General features: G+C 42.0%; 1 protein-coding gene across 5 annotated transcripts; it reads right to left on the bottom strand.

The window, feature by feature from the left end:
- Nucleotides 1-633: 633 nt before the first annotated feature.
- On the bottom strand, nucleotides 634-26,008 carry gatad2ab (GATA zinc finger domain containing 2Ab). 5 transcript variants are annotated; one of them, XM_042417070.1, is made up of 11 exons: nucleotides 25,825-26,008; nucleotides 9,573-9,881; nucleotides 6,215-6,338; nucleotides 5,770-5,901; nucleotides 5,507-5,578; nucleotides 5,226-5,348; nucleotides 4,880-5,095; nucleotides 4,456-4,705; nucleotides 3,934-4,337; nucleotides 3,563-3,794; nucleotides 634-3,163 (listed from the first exon to the last, which is right to left on the bottom strand). In XM_042417070.1, the coding sequence occupies exons 2-11, from the start codon at nucleotides 9,866-9,868 to the stop codon at nucleotides 3,030-3,032; spliced, it is 1,983 nt and encodes a 660-aa protein (XP_042273004.1). In that variant the 5' UTR covers nucleotides 9,869-9,881; nucleotides 25,825-26,008; the 3' UTR covers nucleotides 634-3,029. The 5 variants fall into 5 exon arrangements, with proteins under 5 accessions (XP_042273004.1, XP_042273006.1, XP_042273007.1 ...); XM_042417072.1 differs by having other exon boundaries at nucleotides 5,232-5,348; nucleotides 25,825-26,007; XM_042417073.1 differs by having other exon boundaries at nucleotides 4,895-5,095; nucleotides 25,825-26,006.
- Between the last annotated feature and the right edge of the window lie 1,065 nt (nucleotides 26,009-27,073).

Raw genomic sequence — 27,073 nt, 5'->3', positions numbered from 1 at the left:
GTGATTAATCAAAACCCCAGCAGAATAAAAATGAAAGTAAATAGTCAGGCCTGTTCATGAAATATTTTGAAATTACTATTTCACAGTCAGTGAATCAATGAGAGTGCTACACCCTGTGGTTACTCAGTGGTTATCTTTTACGATTGTTTTTTACGGCTTTACAGACTGGTGGTGATAACCACTAGAACGGGCTAGCAGGGCTTTCTGTGTACACTGACTCGTGATATGCAGATGCTCGTGTGCGGGGGGGAAGAAACAACAAAAGCGATCCAAGCAACTCCCACAAAAGCCTTGCAATGATTATTATCTCTCTGGAACTCATTAATTTACATTAAAACCAGAGATTGCCTCAAAGGCCAGTGCACAAATATTGCTTTATGTTTAAAATTTAATGAAGACAAACCAGCCATAAAAGAGGGGTTAAAATTAGTTTTATTATTATTTGATAGAGCAGAAAAAAAATCCAAAAAAACAAACATATTTCTCATACATCTTTTTTCTTTTCCATTTGGGCGGCACTGAGTTCAGCAGCGCTTCGACCCCCAAAACAAACGGAATGGTGATATTGTTGTCAAACAGCAGCAGCAGGCAGTAGTCAGGACAGCAAAGGGTTACACTTAGCAGGGCACAAAATGATGGGCTCATTCCAGATTGTTTATTTTGCATCCACAAGGCTGCTACCTTTCTGCCTGTCAGGAATGTACAGACAACCTGGAATATCTCTGATGCTACTTTGAGACAGAAATACAAAAATGTTGAGCCATTTAAATTAATCTTGTATGCTTGTATTTCTATCAGCAATGTACATACTGTATGTTGCACCATCCTAAATGAAACCCAGGTGTACAGTGATGATACCCCAGGATAGAGGGATACACTTCAACTAAGGCTCAGTGCACCATTTTTCTTTTTTTCTTTTTTTTTTATATGGAGCCTGACAATGTTCAGTGAGCTAAAGAAGAGTACACTGTGGTTCAACAAGGACACACATCCTTACAATATCGCATTAGATTATCACATCATGGATGTATTATGAAATCAAAAGCGAGACAACAGGGCTGCAGGTTCCTAATTACAATGTGATGGCGTCACCAATGTTATTGTTTGATTGTGAAAAGGAGGAAAATGGACAGATACAGTATATTGACAAGTAACTGCTGGGGTGGTCGGGCCTGTTTTGACAGTTTGTTTGTTTTTTTACACATAATGCTTACAAAACACCCAGATTAGAAATATGCATGAACAATTTACCCTTTTTTACTGGTTAAATTCAGAAGCAATATTTTAATATTTTTTTAATGTATTGACATTTACCAATAAGCCAAAGAAACACTTCAATAAAGCAATTTGCTGAGTGGTAGGGTTAAAGAAACTAGACCACCCCAGAGACTGAAATGAAAGAAGACAGCACATGGTTGTTAAATAACTGAATTCCATGAGCAATGGGAATTCCCCTGTTAAATGTAGGACTTGTTGTACTTCACTAGCTTATCCTGTGCTGCTGCAACCTGATAAAAATGCACTATAGCTCATGTGAAAGGCATAGTTAGCTCAATCCAAGGACTTGACCTAAATCATACACACCTTAATGTTAAAGACTAAGAAATTCATGTCATTTGTTGCTATAGGGGTTTTTGCATAACTACATTCTGAAAGCTGTCCAGCTTCTCTTAGACCAATCGTAGGGTGAGTGGGAGCCACTGGACACACAAGAGAAAACAAATAATTAAGTTGAGTTCCATTCAAACTTAGGGCAGAAGCATATGTTCTTTACTAACATGACCCTATAAATAAACCCAGACAGTTTGTCTATAGAAGAAAAATAATGCACCACAACCTATGACTAAAAGCAAAACAATGTCAAAAATATGACATTCCTTACACCCCCCTCAGTTCAGCATGAATTCATGTTTATATCCAGAGAGGGTTCAGATAAACTAGAAACCTTCTAGCAGAAGGGATTCCATTTGGGCTCCACTAGTTCTTTGGAAGGTTTGTTTTTACAATATTCAATAAGAATAGTCCTCCAAACATATGCTCCTTGTTTTTACATTAGTCAGTGAAACCTTTATCTTTATTCTTCCTCTTCATCTTAGAAAAAACAAAGTATTTAACAGTAGGCCACAACATGGAACCCAGCAGATGTAAAACCACCTCAACAGTAACATTAGCCTGTAAATTCAGACCTCGACAAGAGGCCACTTCCAAAGTATCAGGGAGCACAATATTCCAAACACAGTATATGACTTACAGAAGAAAAGACAAAATCCTAACATTCAGCCATACAAAATAATCCAACACACATCAGCTTCTCTGCTATACACGCTGTAGGTTAGAGAGAAGAGGCAGTCTGTGTGCAGATAGAGATCATTTTTTTACAGTCCTTTTTTTATTTTATTTTTTTTATTTTATTCATTTTTGCAAAGCTGAAGCAGTTCTTATTATTTCGTGGATGGTCCTCGAAGCTCAACCACAATCCCTGTGATGAGGTCTTCAGTAAAGTTCGGTTCGGCCACCACGTGGGCCTAAGTCTGATTGGCTCAGACTGGAGAGGGGTAGGACGTAAGGCGAATATTTTATTGTGTATAATAGTAATTATTATTTTTTCCCTGCCAACTCCAGAGGCAGGGGAACTCGGGGATTTTGTGGCGACTCCCTCTCGGTGCAACTGGGAGGTACAACCAATATACAGGGAGGGAGAGGCAACGTCACTGGAGAAGTTTATAAAATTGTACACGCCTGTCACCCTCACAAAAGTACCCAAACTGTATTTGATATATTCCTTGTATCCCAAATACTCCTGCTGTCTCAGGACAACTCCAATTCAGTTGAGGAAGATGGTAGCAGAAAGATCTGGGAAAGAAGTCCCACCAAAAAAAAAAAGAAAAAAAAAAAAAGGTTGATTCTCCCCTGCACAGTTTCGGCCAGAGGGATTAAGTCCATAGAAAGGATTAGAATGATAATGAGAATGGCTGTTATTGATATTAAGAGGGGTAATAGTTATGGTGTCAGTAGGAAGAAAGATTGCATTATTTCCATGTGTTGGCTGCCTGGGAAATAGAACGGGAGGGAATCATGTCCAGCAGGTACTCTCGTTGACGCTCAACAGCAGAGCTGGTCTTATGGGCAGACAAGCTGGGGTTCACATAGGCCATAGTCACACCTGTCAGGAGACAAATACATCAGTAATTAATGTACTGGAAACCACTGACATTATGCTGTTTTACAGCCATTTTATGATGACATATGACACTATCACAGAATGACTCATGTAGGAAGAAGATAAAAAGGAAAGATAAAGGGACAAAAGTGGCATAGAGTGAGATGAGTGAAGAAGAAAAGTGTTTTGCCCCTATCAGTAAAAACTGTACCTTTGAGGGTTTTTATTTCTAAGCATACAAAAAAGCCAAAAAGACACAAGGACTATAAAGTAATACTAAAATGAAAACAAGGAGTGACAGTGCCAGCAAGGAATCCATCTTAGAAGGAAGTGGTTACCCCAAAGAGGAGCAGAAAGTGAGAACAAGTGGAGCATGTTCTCGGTCTAACCACGTTTATCTACCTGTATTGCCACCGCTCTGCTTCCTCCAGGCAGCCACGTTGCCCTGGTTACTGCTGCTGCTGCCGGCGCTGACCTTTGCTCCCTGCTGCAGCGGGCGTGCTGCAGCATGCTTACCTGACCTGCTGCCCAGTGCCGCTGCTGTCACCGCGCTCTGCAGCTGGGAGGTGGTGTATGAGTGGGCCACACCACGAGAGCTCACAGACTGGATGCTATGTGACAGCTGACTAGGACTCTGCAGGGAGATAATGTGATATAAGAGGTGCTGAGTGTTGGAGTAAGTATTAATTGACCTGGTGATTAGCCAGCACATGATTTGATATTTTGATCTTATTACAAAGTGTTGATCCATCACAATCAAAGGCCGTGCTAACCTGCTTAATGCTGGAGTGGTGGCCAGTCACAGATCTGTGCTGCATGGCAGCCCTGACCTGCTTGTACTGCTGGGACACCAGCACCTCACTTTTGGACAGTGAGGGAGAGGACGAGGTGGTTTTAGAGACAGATGAGGCAGAAGAGGAAGATGAAGCCGCCTGCTGGAGGATACGCTGTTCAATCTCCTGCTCCTGTTGGAGTGCCTTAACAAAGGCTGCCTTCAGCCGGCTGGTGTGCTCAGCCTTCAGGGCCTTCTTCTGATTGGACGACATGCATTGGTCACATAGGATGGTCCCAGCCTTCTCCTTTCTCCAGCGGGAGGTAAAGTCCGTCTTACACTGGGCGCAGTTGTATGGCTCTTTGGGAATGGAGCTGGCGATTGCAGCAGCTGGGCCAAGATTACCTGTATAAAAAACAGAGAGTTTCTTTAGACAACATGTATTCTACCATTAAATCCACCACTGCACTACAACCCCCCCCCCCAAACTAGCTACCAGAGTGCAAAGATCAGATCTACATACCCCTGCCATGCATCTCCAGAAGTTTTTGCACCACTTCTTCCAACCCCAACAAGTAGATGAACTCATTATTGGCTGCTGAAGGAAGGAAATTGAACTCGGGGGCAGGAGGTTTGGGTGGTGGGATCTCCAGCAGCGTCTTCTCCAACTGCTTGCGAAGTGCAAGCTTGGCGGCCGCCTGCCGGCTGGCTGGACTATCATTGATGTTAGAGTTGGGCGATGCTGAAGAGCCCTTTAGGCTGGTTGGAGAGGCCTGGACACAAACATAACACAACCTGCTTTAGCGTTTTGCAGTGTAGTAGTCTATCAATGGAACAGGATAGCTATGACAAATCTCACTTTACCAATGTGTCCTATTATGAGTGATATCCAGAGTGATGGTAACATTGAAAATCATTTTAGAGAAAAGTGTTCAGTGTTTGCTTACATATCGCATCCTAACCTGTGGGATGTTAACCATGACATTACTGTTGGCCACATTAGCCACCCGAATGAGTCCCTGCTGAATGATCCTCTGGCCCTGGACCTGGACATTGGGCACAGAAGCCCTGGGAGCCAGCAAGAGCGGAGGGGGGCCTGAACCGCTGTGATGCTGCTGTTGCTGACGCAGACTGGCTATCTGCTGCGGAGTCACTGCAATAGGCTAATAGCAGCAAAGAGAAGACAAAGCAAGAAATTAAAGAGCTCTTCAAATCTTAACTCCTTCAAATGAGTGCACCTTAAAAATGGGACAGTGTGATGATAATTATCATGAGGACTCAAAAGCCCCTCACCCTAACCTGGGCTCCTCTGACCAGGGGTGGCATGACAATCTGAGAGTTGTGTTTGGACGGGACGTGCTGCCCACCCCGCACCAAGGGTGGGGGGATCACCGTGCCTGAGCTACGACCGGTCACCTGTAAACACAGCAAAAATGTTGGCAAATGTTTATGACACTATGAACATATTTAACATTATGCTACAAAAGTAGTAAAGCTTTGTAGTCTTACGTAATTCATTCAAATTTCAACAGCACAAGTGAGGTCAGGTAGGTGAGGAGAAATATATTTTTTACCTGGAGGGGTCCTTTGCTTGATGTGATGCTACCTCTCACCAGAGGAGGAGGAGTAGCCACAGAGCCAGTCGCCTTCAAATTAACAGAAATTTACATTATTAGTCAATACATATGAATGTGCTTAAAGACATAAATAAGCTGGAATTTAAAAAAGTCTTCATTAATCATGTAAATTGGAAAATTTTGTGTGACAACAACTCCCATCCCTGATTAGGCTCCAACTAAACATAAAGAAATTTTTTTTCCTTTTCTGGGGGTTTCACCTTCTGTACTGTGCTCTCCTTCTGGATCTGGCTCTGTCGTAGTTTCTTAAGTAACACCAGCTTGGCTTCTTGGAGTCGCAGTTCTTCTTTCAGCTGTTTGATGATGCGCTCCCTCTCTTCAGGGGAGCTCTTCTATATATACGGTAACAGATAAAAAAGGGGTTTCTGTAGTTTGTGTTTTGTAACAGATTAAAGAGGTCAGCTCAACAGATTGCAAATGAAGAAAAAGGTACGATTTAAAGCAATTTAAGTAGACACTAATCCGAAAATATGCCTTCAAATATATTATTGAACTGATCAACAAAGGACCATGTAGCAGGTGAGGCTATCCGTTTTCTGTTTGGTCTTCCAGTTCAGCAGGTACCATTTAGTAAGAATGACGACATCTAAGGTAGTAGGCAGAATAAGCCAGTGCTGTATGCAAAGTTTACATTTGCTTTCCTACCATTAGTTTATCTGTGTCAGTCTTCGTGAAGCAGTGGCCATTCATGAGAGGACTGGATGGCTCATTGTCTGATAACACAATCACATCATCTGGCGATGGTGGCTGCCTCTCTCTCTTAATATCACTGAGGATAGAAATATGAAAAGACAGAAAACAATAATATTACGAATGTGTATCATCATTCCACCGAGATTCAACACTGTATAATATTTCAGTGTAAAACATTACAATTACCATCAACTGCAACTAACTTGTAGTTTTGTCTTACATCCAGTAGATGGCAGTATATAATAATGATTTTATCATCCCTGTTGTAGTGAAAATGTGCACTGGGACACACAAGAAGACAAGAAGCAAGAGATCAATAATGGAGTAATGGCGGCAGGGGAAGACCGCAACAACCCTTAATCTCCAGCGAAAGGTACCATCGACAGACAGACCTTCTTCTCTCTCCCTTTGAGAGATGGGAAAGACAAGTCAAACAACATGCAAACAAAGGGCAAATTAAATGCAATTTTGTTTTTTAATGGAGGAAAAGGCTTAAAGACCTTTGATAAGATGTGAAGTGGCTTTTCCTGAGGCCCAAGGAGAACAAAGGCGACTAGTGGCAAGCTACATACGCATCAATCTGGAGATGGGTGGAGATAAGAGGTAGGGGGTGGTAGTAATTTTACAGCACGTGAACCATGGTGCAAGAATACATCTGCTTCTATCACAGCGGAGATCCTGTCAGGTCCTTTGGGTTGGTGTGTTACAAAATAGAAGTCAAAGTGGTAAGGAGAACTGGTGGAAGATGAGGTAAGGTAGGGGTTGTGATATATCACAGTATGTGAGAGATAGAGGTTTGGGTCATAATGTGGAGTTATGCATGCACACATGCAGTGAAGTTATATAATTGTTCAGGCGCTGTCGAGCCAGAGGCTTCAGGGCTTCAAGCTTAGGCCCAGTTTACCACCCAGACAGGGCCTCACCCCTCCCCTACCTCCGTGGCGAGGCCTATGGCCTAGCCGGATCGGCACAGCCTGGGCCTCAGCTCTCCCCTCCCTCCCAGCTGCCGACACCCGAGTCACAAGCAGAGCAGAGCGGAGGTCCGCTGGAGACACTGGAGAGGGTGACAGTGAGGGGGAGGGGAATACATGGCCAGGAGCCAACCTATTGTGTACACTCTCTCTCACTCAGTCACTCACTCAGTCACTACTTCACACACCCCTCCCCCAACAGTACTTACTTGTTCATCTTTTATACTCCCAACTCACTGACTCAGTTCCTTACACTTTTTGCACACTCCTGTCTTCAGACACATTTCTCTGCTATCCTCTTCTTCCACACAACAGCTGTCTAAGAGCTCCTCTCAACAGACCTTGCATCAGTTCAACAAGGTCAACTATGTGACAACGACCGTGTCATTTTTACTTGCATTATGAGATGGGGATTTCAGCAGACTAAGCACTCACAACACAAACCACAACAAACATTTACTGTCATAGAGTTACTTTACCCGGTTGCAAAGAACACAATCAAACCCTGCTGATACATTATACTGCTACTTCCTGGAAAGTACTTCCCTGATATCTTTCCACTGAAATCTAGAAAGACGTCTACCGCCATGGTACTTTCACATACTGCTATTCTGAGAAAGATTACTCTTCTACAGCACAGCTGAAGCCTGAAGGGGCAGCAGTTTCCCTGCCCAGCCCTGTTTACATTCCGTACATATGATATGATAAATTATGTCAGACACAAGTCGTATTACAGCACTGAGAGCTTCAGCTTTCTCAAAAGCAAACCTAATGACGACCCACTGACTTAGCCTCTCTGACAAGATGAAATGGACTAGTTTGTGGTGGTTGCTTCCATTCATTTAAGAAGAGATTACACAAGCATCACAACACACACACCAGCTTGGTTATGTAAGGTCCAGTGTTTCTGCATACCTCGCCTTTCCTGATCATGGCTTCACACGGACCCCACGACAGCATTGCTGAATCAGTCATTATTAGGTGCAGTGGGATTTTCTATTCAAAATAAATAGAGTGCCCTTTAAAGCTACGTAAGGCTCTTGAATTAAATGAAATAGCTGGGATAATTACAGTCAACAGGCTGGGACAAGATGGGTTCAAATAATTACATCATTTTAAACTGCATATTAAGTGTCACAAAGCATGCATACTGAAGAAGAGAGGCAGGCTTCTTGCTAGTGACACTCATTTTATACATGTATCCATCCAAGACACAGTCAGTTCAGCCTTCATCTTCTCACATGGGAAACTTGGCTTGCATTATATTGCGTTAACATTTTTACAAAGCTGGCTTACACAGGTAAGCCCTCCATATTCAGCAGTAAGGTAATCACCTTGCAGTGAGTAAGCACACACAAACGCATGCTCTGGGTTAAACAGGGGCCAAAGATGACACTTCAGTGTACTTATGATATACCACAAACAAAGCCAAAACACTTTCAGCTGAATCACCTCTCTGTTCCACTTGAACTGCCATCACATCAGTGTGTGTATTTATCGCTCTACCAAACACATCACATGACATCAGGCATTTCTCTGCGTGGTCATGTGACACACCCACCAACCCTCCTGGCCCCTCCTTCCTCCAACTGCTCCTTCCAATGTGGAAACCATGGCAACGGCCAGTTGGAACCAGTTTGTGACACATAGCCTTCATTTTGTGTGAAGTGTGAGGCAGAGTTCAGGTGCTGTTGTGGGAGAAAATGGAGCCCAGGCCTCAGGAGCCTCAAACTTTTCAAAATGGGGGCAGGCTGCCGACAACCACAGAGCGACTTCCTGTATGACTCCTGTCAGACCACTTGCTAGAGCAAAGTTTGAAAGAAACTTGCAACTCCAATACACACATCTTTGCGCACAACCGTACACTGTGCATGCATGCAAGAAATCCAGGGGCCTACAGTACAGACAACAAATTGTACACAAAAATGCAAATACTTTGCCCCAGTTGTCTGCTTGTCTAAAGTTCTGCTGCCATTCACATCCCCTCCCATCACCCATAAGATGATTTAACATCAGTTAAGCATAACCAAATAGAAATTCTGCAGCAAAGTACTCTTCGCATCTTTTACCCTCGCGGACACCAACTAGTTTGTAAGCCGATTATGGTGCACTTTGTCCAGCTGGAAATACTCATAAAGGGTTTATTGTGGACAAAGTTGGCAGAATATGCGATATTGAGGCCCACTGTACAGCAAAAGACGTAACTGCTAGAGATTACGTGTTATTCCATTCAGTGTTGTTCATCGCACAGAAGGCCAACAGACTAAAGACTCAGACTACACCATGTAGAGTGAACAACAATATGTTCTATGTTCCTGTCATCTTTTTCTTTGTCTCACCTTTTGGATGTGCTCATATCAACGGGCTCGTCTCCAGTCTGCACCTCCACCTTGATGGTGGCCTTCACTTCCCCGGACTTTAGGATGCTGGCTGCTACTTTTGCAGCCTGCTCACTCTTCAGCTTGACACCCTCAGCTCCCGATCCCACCAGGGCCAGGGGACTCCCAGGCGCATCCCCCTTCTCCAGCTTAACCCGTTTACTGTCCATGTCCCCCAGGGACCCAGCAAGAGTTGCATGGTCCCTCTCCAGAGCCCGCTTCTGGCTGCGCGTTTGACGCACCACCTCCTCTGACATGGCTGCTCTCACCCTGGGGAGACAAGAGGGAAACTGTTACCAACCGTGGAAATAAATTTACAAGACAGAAAACAACCACTGACAAAAATTAAAATGCTTAAACCTTTGACTATGCATGCATTTACAATACACAGCAGGTTACAGGTTTGGGCAATACCACCTTGATCAAGGTCTCACTGTAAGATAATATAACATCGTTTACCTGGCAGAAGTTGTTCTTAGCTGAGCAAACAGTGCTGGTTTAACCAAAGCAACATTTAAACTGAATTGCATTTTTTATGATTTAATGGCATTGTACTGCAAACTTTATCATTGGATTCTCTAAATTACATTAGTCTGCAGGTTTCTATGAGTATTGTGTATCTTGTCGCCTTGTAGAACTGCCTCTCTTCTTTTGCCCATGAAGTACAGTATGTTACCATAACAACCACACAGTAATGCATGTTGTGCTATTAGGAGGGCAGTAAACAAGTTTTATTTTAAGAAAAATACTTCATCATCTACCATGGCCAGTACTTCCAATGCCAGTACAGGATACCCTTTAATCTGATTTGGAGCTAGCAAGGACAAGTAAAGGTCCAGCGAGGAAGCAGCAGTCCTGTACATCATGTGAAGTAAATGGTTAGTAGAGTTACCTTATGTGAGGTAAGATTACTCTGCCTGCAGTAAACAATAGGGAGCACCCATGGCAGAGAATACAAAATGCTGAAACTGCCTCAATTTGATTTAAAAGAGACAATAGTACTGGATGACAGCAGTTCAAGGTGTAAGCTCTGCAGAGATCACTGACCCTTCTTGTCACTGGGTCTCAGAGGTAACAACAAGTGCCGATAAAGTGACTGAGGAAGCTGACCTACTAAATCTAACATGAATCTACAGTGTCACAAAGGTAGACATTTAATAAATTCAAATGCAAGATACTTCAAAAAAGAAAAAAAAAAAGCTCTCAATCAATGCCACCTACACTATGTGAATGGCAGTGTCTCCTCATTTCAAGTATCTTTCATTACATTTTATTCCACTCACTGCCACTGCATTATGCCAGAGTTGAGAAGAATTACACAGCCAAATCCTGCACTGGTAATTACCTGAAATATGAAGTAGTACCAGTTCCACCAGTACAAAAAGGATAGCAGAGTGCCCCGAAGTGTGTTTGTTTCATCTTGAACGCTGACGTTCACTGGTCTTACAAAACAAAACCTAACTATATTAATGTAACTCCAGGTTTCTGTGGGAAATAACGAGCAACATTTTTGATTTGACAATGCTTTGGAGTCAATTGTATGAAAATGTACAATGTTCCATATTTCCAGCTGTATAAAAGGGATGACTCTGAGGTGTACAGGCGTCTCCTGTCCTAACTGCCAGTGCCCCAGATGCTGACCCAAATATCACTCAGTACAGTAACAGCGCAGGATGACGAGACCCACTTAGCTTTCTGGGAAAACCTATTACACAGCAGAAAAATAGCAACTACACTGTGCAACATTCACACCAATGTAGGCCATGCACTCATTATGGAATAGGCACTTGCAGACTCTTCAATGAACATTTTATAATAAATATAAAACTGTGATGTTGCATATAACCATTGCGCACGAGGATGAGCGCATGAATATCTGCACACGTTAAGATTCTGACATGATGATTAATTGATCTTTCGGGCTGAAACTAACTGCGTGTATGCATATACACCATCTTGTATTTCTGATTCAGAAAGCTGACTCAAGGTCTTTCTAGTCCAACGTGACATCATCACAGCTCCGCATGACCCTATCCCAAGATTCCACGAGAGACAAAAAGTGCTTCCCTGAAAACCGGTTCAAACTGGTCTCCGATTGAGAGAAGGCGCAGGTTTAACCCCTGGAGAGACGGAGTGGCAGAAGGGAGGGAGAGAGACAGGGAGACCACAGACACGTCCTACACGTTGTGAAAGGGAGGGAGAGAGGAGGAGAAAATGATGTCGTCTTCAGACATTCCAAAACATGTCTACCAGACAACAGGAGGGTGGTGAATCAACAGCGGCTGACAGACATAAAAAGTCTGTCAACCAAAACCTACCTTTCATGATATTGGATTCTCTACAATCATATTACCGGATATAATAAACATCTTAAGAGTGTTTCCTCTGCTATCCAACACCAAGATAGTTCACAATAGGACTCTAACATATACAAAAAAAAACCCCACTATGAGTCTGTTGTCTGAAAAGCAAAGTATTGAAATAATAAATCAATGTAAGTTGGGAATGGGAAACTGCTTTTCCACAAATTCAACAAATTACTGTCTGCAGTGAAGCTGCAGTTTGTTGCTGCAGTTGTTATAACAATTTACATCTGTTTATTCAGCCAACTTCCATTTTTTATTAGATATAAGACACAAGCATCCATAACACTTTGCAAGATGTTGAGCTGAGATGCTAGCAAAAACTAAACCAAGCAAAACGTTCAAAGCAAAATAACTACAACACTGCTAAAACATTCAGGTCTGAGTTTGCATACGAGAGCACGGAGCCTAAAATGCACTCTGCTCGGGTACACAACAAGGACAGATGTGCCCTGCTGTACCATCCCTGCACACAAAGACTATCTATCTGCCAGGGATGACAGCTTGCATGTGGGTGTGTATGTGTGCATTCCCATATACCACACACAGTGTTTCAAAAACCATAGTCTATCCTGTATGACTGTAGAAATAATGAGTGTAAATTAAAAGTGTGTAACAGTTTGGTGGTGAACCGTGTCAGGTACATGAAGACTGTAACCCCTTGAGACGACACAGCGTCAGATCTGCCTGTCACTAGGACTGCTGTTGTTGCTAGTTTCAGGTCTAGAGACACGTGGCTACCTTTGTCCCAAAAGAGATGGCTGACATAATGAATCCAACGTTTTATGTGCTGGATGCACTGCTGCTGAGCAACGGGGGGGGGGGGGGGGGGCAAATACATTTTGTTGTGTATGCATATGTTGTAAGCTATGAGTATAATGTGCTCACTCGAGACTGACTGAGAGGGATGTGTGTACTAGTTCTCATTGTTGCATCACACTCCATCTCACTAGGCTTTCAGTGAAGCACCGCCACTCACTGGAGCCCATTTTCTATTCCGTGCCTTGGTTTCTATATAAGCCCTGAAGGCTTGTTGTGTGATATGAGGTCATTCACAACCTCCGGGTTATAGGAGACTTAAACTAAGAGCATCTTCATTATATGGGAGCCTATCTGAGCCTAGCCATCGAACATAAGAGTTTATCTGTGCCTTGTCATTCACAGTGACACCTGAGAAGGTTGGAAGGCAGAGAAAACATGGCATCAATACTTGAAGCCATCAGGGGCTGAGATAGTGTTGCACTGAGACACTGCTCAGAGCCGTTTGTGATGAGCAGTGACATAGAGACAACCACATATAACACAGGAGCCACAATGAAAACACATTAAGATGGAGTCAAAACTAGAAAGTAGTTTTGTCTCCATCTTAATGTCAAACTGCTGGATCTCAGGATTTGAAAACCAGTATGTCTTCCAAAAGATCATCTCAAAAGGGACATTATTTTTTATACAGCATCCTTTGCTTTCACTTGTATAAACCAATTCGTTTCCAAAGATCAGATCAGAAATTTGTATTCTATGGCAAATCACCTGAGAAAATATCCTGAATCAATCAGTGCTAGTAGAATTCCTGGCGGTTTAGATGCTTCCCGAGCTCCATCCATCCACCGTGTAAAACCAACTGAAACTGACACTATAATTTAACAAACAAGTCCAACTTGTCCATCAGCAAGTCCATCAGGAGATGCCTGGAGGGAACTAGTGCCCCAAACCCTGCTGCCTAGGACTCAGCAACCTAGAGCAGCAGTTCTCTTTCAGGATCAGCTCTGCCTTTAACTGCCCACAATCCCTGATCTACCTCCACTCCAGTATCCATGTCTGAGTACCAAGCCTGCCAGTCTTGTCACATTGCAACTCTCTGATGTACGCTACACATGTAGCCCATGGACTCTTGACGCTGGGCTAAGAAATTTCAAAATGCAGACACAGATGATCAGCTTTAAAAATCAGGAACATGGACATGAATCATTTTCACTGAGGATGGGGAAATCCTCAGTGAAAATGCTTCTTTTTAGCTGTTATTAGGTGTAGCTTCTCAGCAAAAGTGATTGACCAGTGAGTATGTGTTGCATACCAACATCAGGATGCATCCCACTGCGATAAACCCCTCTTGTAATCTCATATAAACCTCATATTGTGCAAACCAGTGACATAAACAAATTCCTAATCATAACCTTAATATTTACTCTACAGCCCTTAACAGTGAAGACCAACCAATAACTGTATTTTAAGCCAATACCAATATGTGCATATAATTTTGTAACCAAGTTAGAGCAAATTTTTTAAGACAATCCAAAAACTGTGTTCAAACCAAACCATGAACTTTGTGAACAGCCTACAGTTATTACCAGACATTCATACATCTGCATAATGTTGGTGACACACCAAACAAACATTCTCTACATCACAGAGCATATTGTATGCCAGTGTAACCTAATGAAGACACATCACTTTGACATAAAAATGCATTCTCTACAACAGCTACAAAAATGACAAGAGCTGAGCAAGAGAGTACAAGACACAGCCAGTGATTAGTGATCTGTGCCTGTTCCTCTCAGGAGACTTTGAAGGAGGATTAGATGCACGTCCCTCTCGTTTCCTCCAGAATAATAAGGCCTAAGGGCAGAGCAGATCTTAGATAAAGAAACAAGGCTAGATCAAAACCTAGTATATGGCTGGACCATGTATGGTCAGTGTGCGTAATTGTGGCCAATTTGTTACAGGGATAGTCAGTGGTAGGATCTATAATGTGAATTCCTGGATATCAAATGCTCATCGGCAATTTTCTGTAGTGGTCCCAGGAATATTTGTTGTTAAAGTGTACTGAAGTAGTATATCACATGACATCGTTAGGCAAAGTTTGAGTACAATACTCTCCACTCATATCTTGGGATGTTTGATTTGCAAGAGAACTTATTTTAATTTTGACTACTCTAATTATCTCTTAACTCCCCCTGCTTTCATCTGTTTCTATCTGTGGATGTCTCTAAACGTATGGTCTCACCCATATGTTTACATAGGATTAGCATGCTAGGCTAACAGTCCGTCAGCTGTGTGACTTTATATCTGCGCTGTGAGGTCTTTCAGCACACACAAACACCATAAACACAGCGCTGTTAAACAGCAAACACCCTGGCTACACCTTATTTTTATACAGTCTATGGGCTACACACAGCACGGCACGGAAGATATTAGCCATGCTAACTAGCTGCTAGCTGCCGTGCAGTCTAGTAAAAAGGATCCGTTGCGTCTCTTTGTATCTGAGGGTTGGTGCTCCTGTCAGTGGCGGAGCCTCCATGTGAGACGCTTCGGTCGGTAAATGTGTGTTTTTAGAACTTAGGCTATTTCAGGACTACGCTCAGGCGCTCTGCTGTTAACGCCCCCTGAGGACATAATTGAAATGGAGGGGAAAAGAACGGGGAAACTCCGACACAGGGTCAGCCAACCAATGGTTTAACTTCATCACTCAGTGACAGACATTCAGGGTTACAGGGCTGGTCCGTGACCGGTCCAGCCAAAAACAAAGGATGAGGGAGTTACGGACTGAGAGTGGGAACATATCTCTACTGCCCTGTTTGCTATCCTGCACTGTAACTGCCTCAAAGCAGGCTTGTGTAAATCAATATATTTAATACAATTGCATTTCTCCATGAGGGCTGCAAAGGCTAACATCAGTCTTCTTGTCTATAAAATAGGGTGCATGAAGTAAATCTCCCATCCCTGTATATTATGCGGCAGGATAAGATGCACTTGCCTGAAAGCAAATGGAAATCTTGTGACCTGGCCTGACACTATAGGTTTTATTCTCAGTCCGTCTCCTATTGTGTCCGCTAGTTCATAGAGAGCAGATCAATGGTAAAGACTCGTCCCCTCAGGTTGCGTGCAAGCCTCTCATCTCCAGCGCTGTAATGATCTCCCCACTGGGACTGGACCCAGCCAGCCAACACATTAACAGCCATTTTAAAAAACCGAGGCTTTTCAACTGTGTCCTTTGGGTTCAATGAGAGGGGAAACAACAATTATACTGTCCAATAAAAGCAATACAAGTATGGATTATTATTGCCCAATAAAAGACAGCAGAGCGACAACTCTGTTTCTTGTGTGGCTAAGGGGCCATGGCCCTTGTAATACCGAATTAATCGCTCAAACTGCCAATTATCGTACTGGAAGATACAGTCAGGCGATGATTATCTTCAATTCAGGGTGATTACTTACTACTCACCATAAAGATTACTGCGACTGCTTTCTTTATGTTGTATCCTATGTCATATCCATCTTATAAAATATGTTTTTTTTAATTACAAAATAATTTCAGGCTATCTAAGAGTACATTTCTTTTCCTTTGGGATATCGTCTAAATAGAAACAAGATCAGACTACCTATGCTAATCTGTGCTCACCAGGCTAGGAGTGGGGGCAGGGACCCAGCTGAGGTGGTGCCATGGTTGGGGGAGGGAGAAGGGTGCAGAGCGCATGTGGTTAGCTGAGCCATAATCTAACTGTACCCAAGTGAAAAATACTCTTCCTTGTCTTCTCTCTCTCTCTCTCTCTCTCTCACACACACACACACACTCGCTCCCTCCCTCTTTCCCTCTACCCCTCCCTCTCTCCCCCCCCTCCCCCCCCCCCCCCCACCTTCTCAGTTGTTCTGTTGTAGGCTCGGTCAGCCCAGAGTGCGTGTGTGTGCCCCTACTGGTTGTGTCCCGAACGCCAAGGGTTAAGCCCCTGCCATTTTAACGCCACTGACAGATCAGACCATTAGGGTGTTACCTAACAAAATGGAAGCCTTTAACCCTGAATCTGCCAGAGTGCCTGTGTGTGTGTGTGAGTGTGTGTGTGTGTGAGTGAGCGAGTGAGAGCCAGAGAAGTGTATGTGTGTGCATGTCTCCACCTGGATTCTCCCTCAGCAACGTGACAACGACAACAGCAGTAAGTCCAGGAAGTGAAAACCTGGCATTTGTACATGATCACACAAGAATGCATTAACATTTAGCCATATTAAAACATACACGGCTATGGGCATTTTTTGTTTTTTTAAAAAACACACAAATAGTGATGTGCTTGTTAATGTATCCTCATCACAAAGAGAACTATTATACAAATGAAAAGGACATATTCTCAAATACAACATCTCTTCTGGATTTTGGGAAGCACACACAGACATATACATGCATAGCATAGAAGCCCTCAGTTGTGTTTTGAGTAATTAATTCACACCATTCACAGAAAATAACTTACTAACCATCATATGACCAGGGCTCAAAATTAGCACCAGCCACCAACCAAATGCTGGTAAAATATGCAAGTGGCTGGTAGATTTGCTTCACTCACTAGCCAAAAAAAACAATGATAATCTATTGAGTAGCTGGTAAAATTTGAACATTCACTAGCCATTTGGCCAGTGGACAAAAAAGTTCCCTGCATATGACGTAAGGAAAGTCTAGATTATGAAGCTCTAAAGCTGCTCAACATCTCAAGTCAACCGTCTCTAGTAGTTTTCTTGAGCCTCTAATCACAAAAAGCCTAGATACAATTTCAACCACAAGGAATTGCTAAATTTTCCAAAACAAACAAAAAATCTCCATTGATAAATATGTTGATTACAACTTTGCCGTGACGTTTTTTCCCCAAACACAGAAAACAATAGTAGGGCCAGAACATAGATGTAGCCTGAATAGGTGCTGCTTTTAGTGGAATCTCAACCTGTACATCATTATCTTCCATATTTGTTTTATAATTTTCCCTCTTGTGTACACAAATACTCAAACACCAGCAAGCAAATGAAAGTCGATTTCAGCAATACTCAACTCAAAGTCTTGTTTTTGATGTATCACACACCTACTCAATGCAGACTTGAAAGGTTGATGTTAAAAATCTTTTTTTTTTAAAGCAGTTTCCTCTTTAAAAGAAAAAGAAAAGCAGTTGTCAACATGGATTCAGTCAGTTCCAATGATAACCAGTTTTCACAATAGAAAAATGTGTAACAACATCCAGCAGAACTTCTCAAAACAATCCAGCCCTAAATCACTCTGCTGTCCATTCATATGTTCAGTATGTTTCAAACATTTAAAGCTGATACGGTTTGACAGTCCTCTCTAAAGCTGTGAAGTGGATGGACAGAGGAGAAATGGGTTATAATGGAGGAGTGGTTTGAGAAGTTTCTTTGGACATTTTTCACTTTTTCCTGACATTAAAACTGGTCTCCATTGAAGACAGAATTCAAGTATACCGAAACTGCTGCTCTCCACCAAGGAGGAAACTACAAACCTTTTTATAGCCCAAAGATTTTGGGTAGAGTATCATTTAAAAACCCATACTTTCAGTCATTTTATCTGATTTCAATATAGTAAAAACAATATTTATGTCCCTGGGGCATTTCTTACAAGCAATAAAAAAAATGGTACTGGACCATCATACCCAGGATATCTGGGGAGAGTTCTGCTTGCCAGAAATATGAAGACTAAAATTCAATTCTGGAGTCATTATGGTGATTTCAAAAATATGATTTGTAACCCAATTCATTTTCCAACCCAGGCTACATGATATCAGCCTGATAATGGACTGATCCAACAGATATGGGGCAGTGGGAATGACTTCAGGAATGATAATCAGGTCATTTCTTTCCTATGTAGTGTTACATGGTGGAAGACAATCAATGCAGTTTCTGGGACACCTCACAGCACTCTGACTCAAAGACTACCATTTCAGAATATGTTTTACCATCGTTCATCTAGTATGACGCTATAAATTTCCTTTCTATCCACCATCCCTCCCCGCCTCAATCCACAACCATGCTCGCCAAACATCTACTGCTGTGCATTATCTACACAAGAAAGACAGTGCAGTTTACCCTTGATATGGTGGCTTTTAGGCTGTGCACTGATAAAAAAACATATACAGCAACCCACACAACAAAAAAACATGCAGCAGGGAGACAGCCAGGACAGTTTGTACCCTCTTGGACACATGCCTTGATGCTGCATGTATTCAAGTTGCAGTCCTGCCTGTTTGCTGCACTGAGAGTTCGAGAGTTGCCATGTCAGCACTGGCCACACAGTGGAAGCAATTGTTACAGGCAGACTGAAAAAACAACTTTAGAAATGTGTATTCCATAATCGGTAAATGTGCAATTAGTCTTGTTTAGATCAGATGAGATGCCATTTCAGGCAGTACTGGTCATGCAGGTTTCACTTGTGAGCAAAAATGCTAGTGGAACCAAATAGAGGCATTAATGATATCCACATCAACAGTAGGTTCATTACCATGAATGTATTGATTGGTTACAGCTTTGAAGATATGAGGAAACTGTTGTAGTACTTATTTTCCTATGGACCCCAGGGACAGTAGCTGTTGTGCTGGTAACAGCTAATGGGGATCCAACCAATGCCCCAAACTCCCAAAATTTAAAGATGTTCAGTTTAGGGCTGCAGCTAATGATTATTTTTTTTAATCACTGATTAATCTGCCAATTATTTTCTCAATTAACTGATTAATCATTTGATTCTAACAGTGTTTTAAAAATGTGGAATTGTGGCATTCACAGTTTCTTGTTAATTGTTCAATTTCATAGACTTTACCTTTAGATGCTGTGCATCTATAAGCAGTTTAAGCTACAGACAGCTGACAAATTAAAAAAATCTGAATAAATGAGTGGAGAAACACAAGGAATGCAGATGCTGCCACACAGGTGCACTGCATGGTACAATTAAGCAATTAACATCCAATCATGCTCTGTGGCATGTATAACAATGCTGAGCAGGCCCAGTTGATTCTGATTTTGGATCAAGATGGCAAGAGGAAAAGATCGAAGGGACTCTGAAAGAGGGTTCATTGTTGGTGCACAGATGGCAACAGCTTCAGTCACAAAAACTGCCCAACTGGCTGGTGTTTCAATAGGAACAGTTACTAAAGTGACATCTGCATTTAGATCTATGGGAAAAACATCAACTGGAAACTGTGGTCGACAGCACACATTTGATGATCGTGATGCTCGTGCATTAGTGCAATATATAAGGAAAAACAGAACAGCAAATCTTCCTCAGGTGACTGAGAATGTCAATGCAGGATGTGATCTGACTGTGTCAGCAAGAGCAGTCTGTCGACAATTACATAGAGTACGGTTGGGCATTTCCATTTTCATATCGTCCAATCGTGTTTACTCAAGATCGTAAATAGGCGATCCAATCACCAGGGGGCAGTGGGGGTTACGTCACAGTACGCGTCTGTATGTTGGTGAGACAATATCATAATATCATGTTCCGTTTAGCATTGTTATCTTATCTTCAATATCACAATCCAAATAATATTCCTAACTTTAACTAGGGGTACAACGGATCACAAAATTTACAGTTCAGATCGTTTGGAGACAAATATAATTTTGCTTACCTTATTCCTTTAAACATAGTAGTGAATGAAACAATAGCCTGTGTCCATGTCATCAAAACTTGATGATAACTTACAAACATGAACACATCTTGTCCTGCAGCTCAACTTGTTGAACAGGCCACCAAACAAACATTCACCAGGGAAAAGTGCACCACTAACATCAGTTAGCAGCTAGATAGCTAATTAGCTGCTCAGCTGCAGCACATTTAACAGCATATAAACATACCTGCAAATGTCACTTCAGATCTGTTAGATGCTGGTTTGGTCATTGCTCTCCAAAATCCCTGTTAACGACATGCTGTCCATGACTTCTAGCTACCGCAGTTTGTTTACTTCTTACTTTCAAATTTTGCAATTAATTTGCAGTTCACATGCTTGCCAAACTGTGGGGGGCGATCCGTATGGATCACAGATGAACTACGTTCCGTTACACCACTTATGTTCACTACTCTTATGGAGTGCAGAGCAATGTTTTGGTGAGCAGACATATGGAGAACAGAGTTGCGGGGTGCCAGATCCATGGAAAAGAGACAGAAAACTGATTTATAATTAAGGATTTAAAATTCATTTGAGCTGATTAACAAGGCTAAGCAGGCGGACATGTCGCTCCACCAGAAACATCTCTAAATGCACTGTAGGGCACAGATTCTAGAGATTATCTTTATAACATCTGTTAACCTTTTCCTGCTTCAGCGTCCAGACCATAGTCTGAAAGCACAGGGGAGAGTTTGTGTTCAACTGCAGGGCCGACGTTGTTGCTAACTTTGGGGCTAACCCCACTTTAATCAGTAGGTGGCAAGCAAGGCATGGAAACCTGTATCTTGAGGAGTTGTAGCATTTATTCACTGACAAATTGCCTAGACTGTAGCGTACATACACTGCACTGCAACGTTCCATGTGTATGTAGCAACGTCATCATGCAGAAACCTACGTCAGGTCACATGGGGAAAAAGCTTTTAGAAGCGCTTGGAAAATGGCATTTTGACGCTAAGACATACCAACTAAAATTACAATTTTCAGATTTGAATACATATGGAATACTAATGTGAAGCTATAGAATGATATAAAAACCTCAAACAATTATGTACCTGCGCTTTAAAACAGCTACACTATTTGTACACATTTCAGTTTTGATAGTAAGTTAGTTAAAAATATCGGTGTAGAAAAAAACAATCGTCAATCATCCCTTCAATCGTCGATACACGATCCCATTGGCACAAACCTACCATAAAGGGATATTATAGCAGGGTTGAAGTGCATAAACCCCCCATTACAAATATAAATGCAAATTTGAGAGTTCAATGGTGCAAAAACCATAGGCACTGGTCTACAGGGATGTGGAAAAAAAGCGATATGGTCCGATGAGTCATCCTTCACCATATTCTCGGCAAGTGGGTGAGTGCATGTGTGGCGTACACCAAGAGAAGGGTACAGGTCTGAATGCTTGAACCCTACAGTGAGGGAATCTGGTGGCTCTGTTATGCTGTGGGGGTGAATTTGCAGGCATGGTTTGGGTCAACTTAGAGGGAAGGGTCACTGCAAATCAATACAAAGTTGTTCTGAGTCATCACCTTTATCCTATGATGAAACATTTCTATCCTGATGGGAGTGGTCTGTTCCAGGATGACAATGCCCCAATTCATAGGGCACAAGGGGTCACTGAATGGTTTGATGACTATGAAAATGATGTGAATCATATGCTATGGCCTTCGTAGTCACCAGATCTCAACTCAAGTGAACATCTATGGGATACTTTGGACCAACATGTTAAGGGCCAAACGCACTGAAAGCATCTGACGTGTGCAGTTTGAAGTACAACTGTTGTTTTAAATGGCCGAACGTGCACCAAAAGCGTTAAGAGGCACGTCAAACTGCCTTGACACCCCTACTCCAACCTTGTTTCGATTTTGGAACATCAAATGAGGACCCAGCAACCAAAGCTGTTGTTTTTCTGCAGCTGAAAAAGAGAAAGAAAGTGCTAGCGAGCTGAGAACATGAGCAAGTGAGAAAGAGAGACAGCGCTGCGGTGGTTGGGTGAGGAGAGTGAGCGGTGGCAAGAACAAAGCTGATGAATGAGAGAAATAAAACATTGTTTTCTGATTGTTTCACAGCAGTTATGTTCTAAAGCACAAATAAATAACCATTAAACTCTCAACAGATAATTAACTGTCGGTCTTAGTTTCATTTTCCTCCTCTGCATTTCTCCTTTTCATTCATTCATTGCATACAACTAATGCAGCAGTAAATACATAGAACAGGACAAATCTGTGTTGGTTCTGTGGTTTTGGCATTTCAAATCTGATGCCTGCAATGCGCCATAGGAACATCAATTGACGTGTGTCAAATGAGGCGTGCCAATTATCGCTTTCAGTGCATTTGGGCCTTTACACAGCACTCTCCACCACCATCATCAAAACACCAAATGAGGAAATATCTTTTGGAAGAATGGTGTTCATCCCTCCAGTAGAGTTCGGAGACTCGTAGAATCAATGTCAAGGCGCATTAGTGGCACATGTTGGCCCAACACCTTACTAAGACACTTTATGTTGTTTTTTTCTTTAATTTGTCACCCATCTATATATGACCCACTTGGTCAACAGGTGGCCATTTACTTTGTATTAAGGAATACCACACATTTCCTACAATGCTGAATGTCCAGTTTGAAGTAGGGGGCAGTATTTCATTGGGAATTAGCCATGCAAATAGACAGTGAGTTAACTTATTATCCAGGGGAAAGTTTTAAGTAAGGGAAGTATGGCAGAGGCTTTGAATAAGTCTTAACTCAGAATGTGTGCGTAATGCAACTTGCATTTGAGGAGGTTAGCTTCATTAAACACAAAGCCTAACCCATCACTCATGCACCTCTAACTGCCTGCGACAGGTTGGTATCACTGTAAACTCTGCACATGTACTTGAGTCAATATGAAGTCCAACAGAGTAAACAAGAAATAGTTCAGTCAGCCAAACACTGGAGGATTCCACTCCTACAGCTCTAAGAATTGCCCAAGGCCTTTGGGTGGAACCCCAAAGCCAATACGACTACTCCTGTCCTCTGATGCAAGACATAAGGGAAGAGAAAGACAGTTCTCAACGGATACAAAGAAAAAGAACATTTAAATCTTGTAAATACTATGTAGACCTGCTAAGTTAAAACAGGTTTACATGATCGGAACCAAAGTAAGTCAAAGCATTCCATTACTCATCAACATGAACACCATCTAGCCGACTTCACAGTTTCACCAGCATTTCCTGTTAACCTTTTCATAATGACTGGGCTCACACTCAACCAGACGCTAACTGCTGTATTTACTGTGCCCCACATGAATGAGCTACATGGATACCCTGCAGAGCATTATCACCTTTATTAGGGCCACATTTATTGTTAAACATTAGAACAGGTAAGAAACAAAGACTACTAATGTTTCATAGAAAATAAAGATACACCTTTGTTAAACCTAGTACATATCTAGTACATCTAGTTTGGATACATTAAATATAACATTATAATAAGTTGGGTGTAAAAAATGTCTATGTGTACAGTAGAACACATTAACATCCAAGCCTTCACATTCATGCCTACTGCTCAACATCATTAATGGACTATACAAGTTGTAACCTGGCACTAATGAAAAAAATACTTAGAGATGAAATTTGAGACGGAAGACCTGCAAATACCACAACTGATAAAACTAAATTAAACCTATCAATGGTAAATAAGCAAATGTCCAAGGTACCCTTGAGCCTTACTAATGAGAAAGGCAAAAATAGACCTAGCGGGTGGTAGAAAATACAAATGTATCTTTAAAAAAGTTTCAATCCTGATGCAGCAGAATAAGAGTGGATCTTGAGTCATGCCTGTCTGGTCACATCACTCTCAGGAGGGTTTTTCATAAGAGGCACCCCTCCTCAGGCAAATCCATGGCCCATCATAAAATGCAAAGCGACATGTGTCCCCCATCACTAGCCAAGGGTGCCAACTGTCTGCTTGCTCTCAAAGGAGGGCACTTACTCAGCAGAGGTATGGATATACACACCGCTGTTCACCTCAAAGACAGGTGAATACAACCCTAACTTGAAGAGACCACTTAAACACCATGATCATGATGCAGAAACTGCATAAAATAGATATTCAAACACTGAGACACAACAGAGTCATTACAAGGCTTAATAATTCAGATATATCTCACAAAAAATATAACTCACTATTAATGTCAAAGGATTAATATCACAGCAATGCTTGCAATTGCTTGACCTCAACGGGAAATTAACTGTACTGTAACTACGGAGCATGCCCTTTAACTTGAACATAAGACACCTCATAACATACATTGAATGGTTAATTTAATCACAGTTACAGACGCCTTGATATTCTGGGGTAAGGACAAAGTAGATATTCAGTTGTCTGTTCTTTGATGTGGGTGATAGCTGCTTACCCGTCGTGGACAGACAGACACACACACACACCCCGACGGAAGCACAACCGTCCACCATTACGCCTCCATAAAAAGGCTTTTCACGGTTGAGCTAATCTGACAAAGTTCTGAGATCAATGGCTCATGAAGCCATAATCATACCCATCCACGGCTAAGAAGAGCGGTCGGCTTAACAATAACCGGTAGCAACACTGGCAATGATGTTCATAAACTTTAGTGGTCCAACTTTGTCCAAAAAGAAAAGCTACCTATTTCCAACTAACCCATCAACAACAACAACATGCTATCTCATGCTAACGTTAACTTGGCTTGCCAACAACAACCTGTCCATCTGTCCGACTACAAAAACCAGTGGCTAACTAACCGAGAGCTAACAGTGGCGGTTACAAAAATAATACAGGAAAGTCACTGAACACTGGGGGCACACACTCCTATAAATATTATGATAAGAGATTGTGACTTTTAGCTTGGATGTCTGTACGCGTCCAAATAGCGATACACGACAGACAATGAAACCGACCCCATCTCAGTCAGGGAGCCGCTAGTGTTTAAAAGGCAAGCTAACAAGCTAAGTTAGCCTGCTAACGCTAACTCCCTGGACACTCGCCTGCCCAGACAGACAGTCGCTAAATTTGTTCACAAATAATCAGGCGTTAATTATATTCGGAAGATGTCAATTATGCCCAATAGTTTCGTAGCTTCTTCATTTGTAAATACAAGAACAATTCACATTTCATCTACTATTGGAGCATCCTAATGCAAGTTTTGCCGGGGAAGTTAGTTTTAATATTCCTCGACTTTTTTGAGGCGGTTGTTGTTCACAGTCCGTAGGTGTGTGCGTGTGTATGTGTATGTGTGTGTGTGTGGCTCAGAAACTGTTACCTTGCACGTTAGCTGAGATCAAGCTATATGCTAGCTAGCTTAACTTAGCCGAGCTAACGTCGATAGAGAAACTTCCCGTCGTCGTCATAATTTAATTGTAAAAATTAAAATATCGTATTAGTTGATATGGTAATGAAATACAGGAACTTACGGAATCTAGGAGGAGCGTGACCGAGTTCCCCCCCGCGATTTTCAGTTGTTTTATGTTCGTATTAAGCTGGCTTCGGTATAAAAATCCCGGGGATCCCCTCTCTTCTGTCCGCTGCCACTCCGGCTGCCAGATAATGTAATGAGCCACCACAGGCGGCGTCATGCTGCGTTCACACACACCTCGGAAATGTTAAGTTTCCAGCTGCTGACATCGAAGGTAAAAGCTGCGTTTGGAAGTACAAGTCGGAAGTGTTGTAGCAGTAGGAAGGACAGTACAACAACTATTGCAAGCGGAAATACGTTTATTTTTATCAAATAAACAAACACTTAGATTTTATTGTATCACCGCCTATTGTCATATAGTGTCTCAATCTGTATTGTAGACTACTCATTATATTTGATTGGACTGGATTTTATACACTATAGTGTAGGCTTGTGACAGAAACTTCCTCTATTTATGTGTGGCGGGCCAACTACAACTAATCTTGTAACCTTTTTACTGTACTTTACTGCTTACCTGGTAATTCAGCTATGCCAGTTTAACTCCTTTTTTTTGCTTAACAGTCCATAAGTCATCAATTATTGCATTTTAGGACATTTGTTTTTCATGATAAAACTTTTTATATAATTAATATAAACTTATATTCATATTGTGGGCATGTTGTGATGCATAAGCACTTTCTTTCACTCAGCTGCTTTCTTAATTGCCATGGTGCATCATTGAATTTAAATTCCTTTTTTTATCAATTTTTTTTGCAGAATAGTAAATTCATAACCTGACAGTATTTTTTTAAAGCATCAAACTGACCATCTTTTATTGCGCCACTACGTCAGTACACTATATCATTACAATAGCATCGAGTTTAATGCTGAATCTGTATAAATAAATCCATGGGAGGTTTCAGTGACAACATAACAGGGGGAATAAATGAGGAAGGAGGAAAAACAGTGCCTCTTTGTGCTAACCCAGTCCATAAAAGTAGACATTATCATGGAACTGGCCATTGCCATTCTCCTTGGATCTTCCTAAGACCACAGAGGACCCTGTAGCAGCTCCAGGATCAATGGAGACAGAAGTTCCACTCTTTTGCTGTATGAGTCCAGTGTGTGCCAGAAGACCATGCCAAACCAGCCCCCGCCAACTTCCTGAGAGCCTCCGACTATTGCTGAGTTACTCTATCTTTCTCACCGTGAACCTGGCTGGCCTGTGCTTCAAGTCTGCCCAGGGACACAAATACATCCTACAACAT

The sequence above is a fragment of the Thunnus maccoyii genome, chromosome 7 (assembly GCF_910596095.1).
Source record: "Thunnus maccoyii chromosome 7, fThuMac1.1, whole genome shotgun sequence".
Taxonomy (NCBI): domain Eukaryota; kingdom Metazoa; phylum Chordata; class Actinopteri; order Scombriformes; family Scombridae; genus Thunnus; species Thunnus maccoyii.
Note: the sequence above shows the minus strand (reverse complement) of the source record. Positions and strands in the feature narration are given on the sequence as shown.